The sequence below is a fragment of the Cygnus atratus genome, chromosome Z (genome assembly GCF_013377495.2).
Source record: "Cygnus atratus isolate AKBS03 ecotype Queensland, Australia chromosome Z, CAtr_DNAZoo_HiC_assembly, whole genome shotgun sequence".
NCBI classification, from domain to species: domain Eukaryota; kingdom Metazoa; phylum Chordata; class Aves; order Anseriformes; family Anatidae; genus Cygnus; species Cygnus atratus.
Window position 1 is genome coordinate 78,037,087 of NC_066396.1, and position 12,226 is coordinate 78,049,312.

Below are 12,226 nucleotides of genomic sequence, written 5' to 3' on the forward strand. Positions count from 1 at the left end.
GTAGCTCTTCAGGAATGCCAAGTGAAAGAAAGAGGTGATGAAGTGGCCGTCTGCATTAGTACACAGACCAAAAACATGTCAGGAAGGACTGTGAAAGATCTTACTGCAGCAGTGAAAAAAGTCTTCTGAGCAGGCAGAGGTTCATTTTGGAGTGTGGAGTGACCACACAGGTGGAGGTGGAAGACAACAGAGAAATGACGCAAGTACTAAACTAACATACCTTACGTTTTTAGTAAGGTTGGCTTTGATGTTCTGAAAGTAGGATATAGTTTAAAGTACATGAGTGCACTGATACAAAATAAGAATGTAAAGATGAAATTTGAGCTCAGAAAATATAGCCTGTTCAATGAAAAGCGTGGAAGAAGTCACCACCTGAAGTACTGACATTACTACTGGCACTTGGTATGGCAAACCTGAAGGCAGAAATATCAGCTTGCCTATCACTTCAGTGCACTGTAGTGTAGCCTGTCACTGCACTACAAGAATAGTACCATATGTTTCTGCACAACAGCAACATAACATATACACATATGTAAGGAAAGTAATTTAACTGTTAACAGGCCTATTAGTCTGACTTCAACAGCAAATAGGACTTCAGGAAAATTTTTGAAGAAAAATTGTTGAAGAAGAAAGAGAATTAGAGTAAATCACTGGGAACATGGATAAAATGCAGCATATTCTGACCAAAGGGTGTCAGATTAATGTTATATCAATCATATAATAAAACTAAATATATAAAGCCAGGAAAATGTGATTCATTGATTGCTTGGATTTCAGGGAAGTGATTTGGGAAATATAGGAAATTAGGGTGGAGAACACAGGTGTTTGATGGAAACTTTGCTAAATGTGTAAAAACTTCATACAGAGGAGACTGCAATTGCTTGGGTTAAAGCATAAATGATTAGCCTAGAAAAAAGCCAGTCAACTTTCTCCAGTATCATTTCTGAGACTCTTTAATATTTCCATTTTTTTTACCTTATAAGGTAAATAAGTAAATGGGACTATTGAATGAGTAATGTTTTCACATAATGTATATAGCCTCATTGAAGGAAGAAGGATAGGTATTTAGAACATGTGAAGACAGAAAAAGGGTGGACAAAGTGACAGAATTTAATACAGAATACAAAATCTAGATTTTTGAGGCCTAATGTGAAGAATTATTGATATGAACCTTGTACTTATTAATTGCAAGTGATAATGAGGAACAACTGCTAAATATTGTCTAACATGGTAGACTATCAATCTGCACTGCACCATGGCCAGGAAGAGGGCAGATTTGACCTCAGGTCTAACAAGCAAAGCATTGTTGTCAAGAAAGTAAAAATACTGATGCTAGCCTAAGATCTTATCTGGAATGAAATCCTGACTGTGCGCACTCAGGAAGTTTGGATTCAAACAACAAGCATATGGATGAACAACTAACATCAGGCAACTGGTGATTACACACTCAGGGAAGAATTTGAAAAAGTTTTTTCACATAGTAGCTGTGAGGAGATATGTTGGTAAATCACTAATGTTCTAAAGCGAACATCAAAGAAGAAAGATAGTTATTTGAAGATAACGATATTAGGAGAAGCATAAGGCTGTTCAGTGGCTGTGAGCAAGCATGTAGAATTGGAAGAATGTCTCTCATGTCAGAATAGGGTCTATAAAACAGCCTTGCAGAGATAAGGTTTGAAACCCAGCTTGTTTAAAAATGAAAGTAACTTTATGAGATGTTAGATGCTGTAAAAAAAAAATGGAATAGAAGACAGTTTAGCTCATTGCCTCAGGAGATCCCTTTTAGCTCTGTGTACTTGACTACAGAACATTTATCTGCACCTTTTGTCACTCCAAAACACGTAATCCAAGAGAAGTTTAGCTCCGGATCCCTTGGATTTCACCTACTCAATACTATACTCCTTAATATAATATAAAATGCCTTTTGTATGAAGCTATAACATATGTTCCACAGACTTCCCTGATTTGCAGCTCATTTCCAGGTGTAGATCATCTTGTATGTTTATGCAGCACTGGGCAGAGTGAAATCCCTAGCCTGTTGTGATTCCACAATGCAGAGAGGAATGAAAAAATTAACAGTAGAAATATCAAGTTCTGAACAGTTTAATTCTTTTTGATTTGTGGTCTGTGTATTTCAGAGCCCAAATCAGCTGATAGCAAAGGTTATGGCAGAGCTTTATTTTAAGCATCATGCAGCTTTCCTTGAAGGAATGAGCTCTCAAGGTTCAGAAATGTTGAGTTTTCGTGGGTAGGGAGAATGCTCCATCTTGCAACTTTTTTCATCTGTGAACTATTCAGCACTTGCAAATTGCACTGTACACACCCTGAAGGACTAGTAATAAGCAACATGTATGACTTGCAAATTAAACTAAAATAAACTTCTCACTACGAAAGTTTAAGATACACAGACTAAGGAAAATTAATTTTGATTTGGTTTAATTATATCCAATAATTTATTCTCCGAACATGATAAGTAAATTTCAGAGATAAGAAACAGCATTACACAAGGAAAGGCACACTATATATTTAGTTGACATGAGTGTCAAATTTGAAATTTACCCTGCCTGGGGAAGGAACATTTACCATCTCACGATGGTGATATTTCTTCATTTTGGTATACACATTCATTTGACCTTCATGCTGTAAGCTTCTTTAGAGGAAAAACCAGGTATCTGTTATTCCTTATTTGACCTTGACAGCATGAGTGCCTGTTTCAGTAGGTGCAGCATGCCTTTGACTTCTGTGACTTACCTGGGAACTTCTAAATGCTCGGACTTTCTTAGTATACATCTCTAACTTGGTAAATCATATTTATATACAAATTCAAATAAAATAATTTGCCAGCTGATGAGAGAAAGGAATCAAAATTGGGGGTGGGAGAATTTGTGCTGTGTTTCTTAGTTTTGCAAGATTAATTTTAGTCATCCTCAATAAACATATAAATGAAGGCAGGAATATCAGTTAGTTCTGCCTGTCCTTACTGCATAAATCCTTGTTGTTTTCTTATACAGGATGACCCTCAACGACTGAAGCTGGGACTGAAAAAACAGCTGCATTGTACTGCAGACTCAAATCCTGCTACAGCTATAAGCTCTAGGATTCAAACCAAACAGGATTATGCAGAAGGGCAGTATAATACTTGGTGTGAATTAAAGGTGTGAGAAAGGACGCATTTCTTTCTGGGTAAGACACTTTTTTTTTTTTTTCTTTTCCTGATGTTTAAATTGCCCAGTTATGATCTCAGATGTGCTAAGCCTTTTTAAATAATAAACAGCAGTAATTTTCTGTGATGTGAAGAATTATGTATGGCAGTCTCTTAAAATGAAAAATATTTCACAATAAAGTAGTTATTTCAACCCACTGCAGTTACTTATTACTTTAGGATGCATACTTTTCTTCTTTATCTTAAAACAGGCTGTCCTTTACTCACTAATCTTTGCAAGGTTGTGACTAATTGCTGTTAAACAGTGCAACTTTCTTGTTATTGTGTTGGGATTTTTTGTTTGATTTTTGTCTTTTTACTTTCCATGTGAGTAATAATAATGAAACAGAACAAGAAAAGTAAAGGTTCTGGTCACAGGTAGCAGTATTTTAAAACATGCAGCAAAATAAAAAAAAAAAAATAAGGATCATTAAGCACGTCATTCTGTCTTCCTGAGCAATCTGAAGATACTGGTATTTTGTCATGTATTTCCTTACCTTGGATGTGAATAATTTTCTCATGCTCCAGGCTTGAGTTGTCAGGGTGAGGTTCAGCCCAGCAGATAGAAATCAGCACCAGAAAGAGGAGACTCATCATCTTTATAGTCAAAAGAATCTTCTTCACTGTAAGGGCAGCACATACAAAGAGGCTTGTGAATTTTTGGAAACCTTTACAGTGTTGGACTGCACAACTTGTTACAGCAGTGATCTTTTAAAGGATCTGTAACATAGTTAACCCATTCAGCTCAAAAAGTTATAACAGGTAGAAATTTCTTAGTAATGAAGACTGGACCCTTTTAACCAGACTTTGATTAAATAAAACTTGCAATCCATATTTAGCTCTGCTTATGCAGAAATACAACACAAAAGAATAAAAGCACACACATACACACACACACACACACACACAGATAGCCATAAACTAAACCCCTTGCAGCACCATATGTAAGCTGTACTGGTGTTTCAAAAAATGTTCTAGTGTGCTTTTGCATTTCCAGACCTACTCGAGCTCTGGTCCAGGAATACAGTTAAAACAACCGAAGCTATTTCTAAGTCTATATCCCAATATGATGCAATCTGCTGGTGGTAGATTTTTAAGGTAAAAACAATCTTCTCACAGGTTTTGGCATTTCAGACAAGACTGCAAATTAACATAGCAGTCAGGGTGATAAGTTTGCTTAAGCTAAGCAAGAAAGATGACAAAACATTTCTGAGGCTGATAGAAAGGTCTATTTTATTTCAGATCCACTTACCACTTTAAAAGATGCCTAAATATACAATGAAATGTTCAAAACCATGCACAAAGTAGGTTAGAGTTGTATATGCTACCACTGCAGCTGCCCTGACTGATTTTTCATTCATTTCTACCTAGAATGCTGACGCACTAACTTAGTGTGCCAGGTAGGGTCTCTGCAGTCAGCAGAGCTGAGCGCTGCAGGGAAAATCTCTGCCAGCCTCTGAGTAGTAATTAGGCAAATGAAGACCTGAAATAGAAAAGGAGGCATAAAAGACAAGAAGTTTTATATGGAGGGCTCAGACTGATGTGTGTTTTATAGCTGTAATCTTAATGACCCTTATTTCTTGAAATAAAAGATAGTTATTTCCCAACTTTGCCTTTCAAGAGACTAGTATTTCTTCCCCAGTCTTCAAGTAGGGACAGCATTATTAATATGCTTTCTCTCTAATGCAGAGAAGTGTAATCTTTTTTGCTGTGCCTCTCTCGGAGCTAGAAGCACATCAGAGTTGCAGGGTACTCTCAGTCAGAGCTGGAGGCTGAGTCCAAGCTTTCCAAGCAGCCCCAGTCTCTAAGCAGATGCCAGCACCTACAAGCTTCACATCTAGATGCAAATATTGGAACCCGGACAGCCTCTGCTACCAACCGAAATGCAGAAATGCTATTGCCTTTTATTCTAACAGCACATGCATGTTACTTGCCTGCCCTTCCATTTCTTCAAGCGAGTTTGGGTGGGAGCTCAGTGCCCATTCAGCATCCCTTACAGTGGAGTGCCTAGGGGTAGGACAAGTGATTGCTGCATGCTGCTTTCCAGGTGGTCCAGCTCAGAAACTCCGTGCTCCCCAGCCACTCCTTCTTTCCTGGAAAGCCTGGCAGCCCGATGACCTCCATTCGGGAGAGCAAGGGCAGATGTGGCTCCCACTGCAGCACACCAGCCTGAGCCTGTGCTGACTGGGGGGAGTCACCGGTGTGAAGCAAAACCACACTGCTCTTCTTCTCACACACCCCACACTGGGCACATTTGCTCTAAAAGGTGGAAATACTGCAGGTCTGGAGCATTTTTTTTCACTTATTTTTGGCTGTTGACTAACAACTGACGATTCTTTTTCATTGGTTGGGAAGAGTTTTGTTGATTTGGAAATAGTCTGGGTAACAAAGGAGCTTTGATTTTGGAGAGCCCATGCAGAGCCTATGGGGGTGTGCCCATCCCAATCTGCAGCCTGGAGCCTAGGCTGGATGCAAAAGCTCCTGGACCCCGCAGGGGCTCTGCAGACCTGCTTGGGGAGCGCCTTATCAGCTCATTAAAGCTTTGCCTCTATCGTCACAAACTTGCTCTTTTCCATGGCACCAGCGAAACAGAACAGCCAAATAGCCAGGGGACTGGTAGTACAACCCTATTTTGGGGGACAGCATCCCCATTTCTCCTAAACTATGTATACACAGGGATTAGGGCTCCATCGTGGAATAAAGACACACCTCCTGGTTACACAAATGGAGAACTCCACACATGGCCCCCTTCTTTGTCAAGGTCACCTTAATGCAATGGGGAAAAGCCCTCCACTCAGCAGGAGTTTCCCTGAGAATATGATCTGCAGAAGAACTTTGTTCAGGGTCAGTCTGTTGCACTGAAGGTGCCATATACAGCTTTTTGAGATATTTCTGTTTCCTTCGAATAGAGACAAATATTACTCTGTGCTCAAAAGTTTCCATGACAGCATCACAGAAGGAGGATGAGAGACATATAAATGCTGGACTCTGGATATCTGCTCTTTCCTCAGCTGTGTGGATGCAGCTGAACAATTTCATGGGTCAGAGGCCATGGATATGGTACAAAATCAACCTCTGAGGTACAGATTGACACGGATTTGGGGTGAAATACCCCAAATGGTGGTACCTTAGCTTTGTGAATAGACAAAGTTCACAGTGTCTGGGCTTCTGGTTTTCCATAATAGCCAAAGACAGAAAGGGCAGCCTCATGTGTTCACAGGACGTGGAGGGGCAGGCACACGCAGTTAGTGTGTGTGTGTGTGTGTGTCTGTGCTTCCTTTCATTCTGGTGAAGCTCATCTGTGCTGCTCAGGTGCATCTCTCTCTGAAGTGCCTCAGACTGCACAAAACCAGCAAGAACTTCAAGACTACCTCAGGGGGAGCAAATGCTTGGCCCACCTTTTGTAAAATTTACCTATTGCGTATTTCCCAAAATCACTGAACGCTTTATGCTTGAGGTCGATCAACGCAGAGCAAACTTTTAGCTAGGCAGAAGCATCCCGTCTGTTCCAGCCTCCGTTAAAGGTGAGCAGCCCATTCACTGCCACCTATGGTGTCTGAAGTCGGGAACACCCAGACCTCGTGCCACATTTCTCCTGGCACTCCCCGCGATGGGAGACGCGGCACACGGCCAAGGCAATGCAAAGCAACTTTGCCAGGCCAGGAATCTGAGCCCCAGTGTTTTGTAGGTTATCCAAAAAGCAATTAGCCAAAGAAATTTACATCCTCAGCTCTAGCCAAAGTAACAGCAGTCAGGCTCCTTTTCTGCAACAGCCTTGAAGACCTCAGGGGAAAAATGATAGGTGTGGAAGTTTCCGCATTAAAATTAATAAAGTCTTGGCTGGAAGACAGTGAGTTTTCAGTAAAAAGTGGTAATGATTAGTCATATTCAAGAAACTTGCACTGGTTTCAATTACTGCATCTTTCTGCATCAATCTGCTGTCTCCTTAGACAGGGACAGAGGAGGCTGAATAGCAGTTTACAAAGGGGGAGCACAAGGCTTAGGGCAGTGGTCAAGATGACTGTGCATTCAGCTTCTAATTTCTCTAAACCTGTCCATTCTTAGATACAATTTGAAACTCTCATACTAACCATCATTTTGTTATGCTTACGGAACCATAATTCATCTACCACAGGCAAATCTAAAAGGTGATAAAGCACCAATGTTTGCATTTTAATGTAATATGCTGAAAATCAGCAGAGTGCCTTCAAGTAATAAAACTGTGTAAGTAAGAAGCATTTCACCGAAGAACGGAAGAGTGAAAAATGCAAATAAAGGCACATATCAATCTCTGTTTTTAATACAAAAACATATTTCCTATTTACTACTACAACTACTTTTTAGCTGCAGAACATGAGAGCATCCACAATGTTTGGCCAAAGGTCCACATTGCTCAATATGCTCTCCCTGACAGTAGTTAAAGGCCATGGGAATACCTCTGTTTACGGGAGTTAATTTTTATCTTTTATTAAGACATGATGACGTCCCATATCAAGTGCTTGTGCCCCTGAGATGAAAGACCTGTGGAAACCTGAATTCACAATGGCTCAAGAGCATATGGTAATACGACCATCACCTCCTCCGATTCAGCTGCAGACATGGTCACTCTGGTAAGATGGGTGCTTGAATAAGATTTGACTTAACTCATGCAAAGAACTGGCTGCTTTTTGGGAAATGCCCCAAAATGCTGCTTTGGATCATGCAGGACTGCAACTGCCTCACTGCTACCTAGACATCCCCAAGAACCACAGAGAAGGGTACTACAGCAAGATACAATGCCATCTACTCAAGTGCATAGCTCTACGGTGCAAAGAAGGTATAGGAAGAGAGGCAGGTGACATGAGATACCTTGCAGAACAAGGTGCACAAGGAAAAGAACCAGTGCACAAGGACAGAGAAAACACCTAACTCCTAGGACAGACGCAGGAGCCTCCTTCATTAAGGGCTCTGTCTTTCTGTGGATTTCTTAGTATTTTATACAGTGAAAACCAGCAAGCAAATGCAGCATTCAATGGCATCTAAAACGGGTAACAGAATTAGTAAAAGCAGTCTAAATAATTTAGTGTTGAAATAACCCCAAAATCAATGGACTATTCACAACTGTGCACAAACCTATTGTATGATATAAGCCACTACAGGCTCCCTCTTGTTGCAGATCTGATCCATCTGAGAACTGGTGCTAAGCGCTATAAAAGAACTTGTTAGTAAAATAAAATATATGTATTTTCAGGGAGAGGGTGTCAGCTACAAATAAGGAAAATCTCTCACTCTTAGACTCCACTGGTAGATAACAGAACAGGATGAAGACCAACCTAGACAGTACTCATACAGTCTCCTCAATAGCCTTTCCTAAAATTGAGAAGATGGAGTAGTACCTCAGTCTAGCTGAGTGTCAAATGACTGGCCAAAGTCTGCTGAAGCTCATACCTTCTACATGCATGTAGACACCTAGGTTTAGGCAACTGGGCCGACCCATAAGAATGGGATGCAGCTGTGGATTATGTTTGTCTGTATGTGAAATTTCACTTAGGAGTCCAAACAACTAATATTGTTAATTAACTAATATAGTCAGTGTATATCTAGCCAATGCCATCAGCGGAAGGCAGATGGGTGTTTTGTTGACCTAGGATGCCTTTGGTGTATTCACTTCTGTCTTTGAACAATTTCTTCCGCCCACAGTACAGCTTCTGGAGAAGTGGGAATTGTGGACCTGAATTTGCAAGCTGAAGCAGAGGGCACGCCTTGCATGGCCTCTCTGGCTGAGTGGCCTGACAAGAGGCTGATTTGCAAGCAAGGTACAGGCACAATGCATTCAGTCTAGGATGCAGCGCTCAGGACTTAAAGGGGACTCAGAGACAGAGGTTTCTAAAGTGCAGCTCTGTCTCAGCATCTCCTTACAGGAGGGGGCTGAGAGTGCCTCTCACGATTAGCATTTCTTCTGGCTAGATCTAGACAGCTTTCCACTCAGCGTGGCAAACAAGACTTAAGAAAGCCAGTACTCATCTCCCCATGACTGCGCAGTGTCAGCTTTCTGACTCACCTTGGTAGCTCCAACACACTTCTTTTAGATCTCCTGATACCATGTGGGCATCTGAAGTAGGCAATAGCAACATCAGCCTCTCTCTTGAAAGGCACCTAGCCTTTTATAAGTACTCACAATCTCCTTCAAAGAACTTCCATTCTCCAAAGGCAATGGTAAAATACTCAGTCCCAGCTACAGACTAAGACCTCAGTTAGAAAAGTCAAATTAAAATCCACTTCTAGCCTTGATATGCCCTTACACTTTTGTCTAGATTTCAATTTTCACTTAAATTACTGAGAAGAAAGGTTCTTCTTGGACAAAAAGTCCCCCAGGCTGACGGAACTAAGGCAAGACATGTTCAGCAGATCGCTCTCCAAGTTAAACTGTTCACACAAAGGAAGTTTCACTGATGCCATGGCAAAAGGAAACGAAATTAACGGCATAACAATGATAACATTTATACGCTCTATTATCATGACTTAGAGCAAGCTTTCCATGACCTCCTCCCATGCTACTTCATTAGTTAAGGCAATTTAGAAATTTGTGAGACTGTCTAAGTCTTGGGGCCATCTAAAGTGACAGACGGTCAATGTCTGGATAACAGGTTGTCATAGTAGTTCCCTAACCATAGGCAGAACACTTCAGTGGAAAAGCAGCATGACCGTTCAAAGACATCTGGAATCCCCTAAAGTCTATTAATTCCCTGGGAAGAATGCTGATAAATTGCTTGCAAGGAGAAAGAAAATATCTTTGCAGTCTTTGAAGTGTCTGCCTTGTATTAGAAATGAAATATATTCCAGATACACAGGGTAACAATGGTAACAATACTTTGGACATTATTCAGGGTATAGCCAAGGTCATGTGGTGACTAGAAGTTAGAAAATTCAGTACTCTAGGCTTAATTCAAGCACAGATAAGGCCAATATACTGCACTGAAGGTCTATCATTGATGGAATTCTGGTTGTTCACTGCTTTAAGTAGGTTTCTTTCTTATTCTTTACAATGGGGTATATAAAAATGCCCTGAGTTCAGGAATCTGGATGTTTTTACTTAAAGTAAAGGTGATGGTATGTTCTTTGATAACATAGTGCAATGTCACAGAAAGGTGACTGCTTTTTGCTTTGTAAAGTGAATTCACTTGTTTGCAGCCCCTTTCTTTAGAGAAAGTTGCTACTGCAATCTCCACATACCAGTCGTTTTCAAAGAATGTATGCAATCCAGCTGAACAGCTGGCTCTCCAGCTAGATTGTGCTTGTATTCTGACATTTTTTTGGTCAAAATACCTCTTTCGGCCTTAAGCAAGCATGCAGGTTGCTGAAGGTCAGTAAGAGAACTTGATCTCTCCCTCTTACTTTTCTTGACCCTTGGTCATATTTACAAAGCTAGCTTTTCATCAGTCCCTCACTGCTTCCACGGGTATCTTCCTATTACCTACACCTCTTCTTCAAGGTGTTTCTTTTGTTGCAGGTGTACTTCCTGGTAGCCTGAATAACTTGTGCAAGGCCATTTAATTTGGGAAGTTCTGACAGAGTTTTTTCAGCATCTCTATTTTGGCTTATACTTTTTGCTTTGGAAATACAATGAAAATTATTGGAATGGTAAAGCCAGAAAACAGTCCATATAATGACAGTACCTTGAAATATATACAAGTCAGAGAGATCCCATTTGTTTTACCTGAGGGAGGTACATCTCTATTCTAACGGTCCCATGTTTAATTTGATGAAGTTCTCATTCATCTTCCCCAGGTAAGCTGACTGTCCCAGCAATATAAAAATGAAAATTAAAAACATTAACAGTGCCTTTGCATCCTTGCAGGATCCTGCTATGTGAGAAAACAGATGCACTGCAGACTTAATTACCAGTGCCAGCCTGCTGTAAGGAATTAATATCAGGGCACCATTTTTGGTGTGGATCCTGGTGCAAAGCATAAAATGAGACCTTTTTTCCAGCCAACCAAGATGGCTTGGTCCTGACCTCCCTCTTCCCTGTGGCCCAAGAACTGCTCTGTCTACATTCTCAAGGTCATTGCAAATGACTTTAACAAGCCATTCAGTTTCCTAAGGAAATAGTGACAGTGATACAATGCCCCGCACATTTTTTAAAATTGTTGTTAGATGTTCGTAGAGCAAGTCCCCACAAAATCACTGCTTCTCAGAAGATAAACAATTTAATTTTACAACAGTACTGTCTCCATCAAACATCTGCTTCTTACTGCAAGGATACGTATGTGTTTCCCTTGGAAACAAAGACTTAGCTGTGGGTGCAGCCAGATCAAACCCATATGGGGATCAGTTGTAAAAGCACAATTCTTTCAACAATTTTTAATTGAATTAATCAGTGATCAATGGCAAAACATACTTTCTACCGAGATCAGTTATTCTGCGGAGGAGGAAGGTCTAGAGGTTAGGGCACGAGTTCAGACTCTGGGGGGACACGAGTTCAGCTCTGCCCTCTCCAGCCCCTCTGGGGGGTCCTGGGGGGCACAGAGGTGGCAGGGGGAGTTAGTTATCCTTTATCTGAGCCCCCTCTGTGACACCGCCTGACAGTATTTCATTGCTCAGAGGGCATTGTGGAAGTCAATATATCAGCTTTTAGAGGGAGCTCACACCCCACTGCATTGACACACTCAGAACAGAAGGACTTCTTCATGGCCGATTATAGGCACTACACACATTAAAAGCACCACGTGACAGCTTTCCACATGTATACAAACATATGAACATGCAAGTGTCTGCCTGTACCAAGCTTCCCCCTGCTTTTCTTAAACATCTTCACAACCTAATGTCTTAAGCCTTAGAAACACCTGTAAAGCCTGAATCACACATTTAGTTAATTTCTCATTAGTTAAATTCTGTTGCAAACTAATAATTAACATTTCTAAGATCGTGAGTGTTTGTAAGACAATATCTAAATAAAGGCAACACTTGCAAACTTTATTGCTCAACAGTGTTGCCCTGGTATTATGCGTACACTTTTGTTTTGTTTTGGCTTACAAAACAACC

At 40.7% G+C, this 12,226-nt stretch overlaps 1 protein-coding gene across 1 annotated transcript in view; it reads right to left on the reverse strand.

The window, feature by feature from the left end:
• HAPLN1 (hyaluronan and proteoglycan link protein 1) overlaps positions 1–12,226 on the reverse strand; it is a 59,664-nt gene that overhangs the window by 24,319 nt on the left and 23,119 nt on the right. The window contains exon 2 of the mRNA XM_035563195.2: positions 3,700–3,825. Within this exon, the coding sequence (XP_035419088.1) occupies positions 3,700–3,799 (100 nt within the window). The 5' untranslated portion in view covers positions 3,800–3,825. The remainder of the gene's footprint in view (positions 1–3,699; positions 3,826–12,226) is intronic.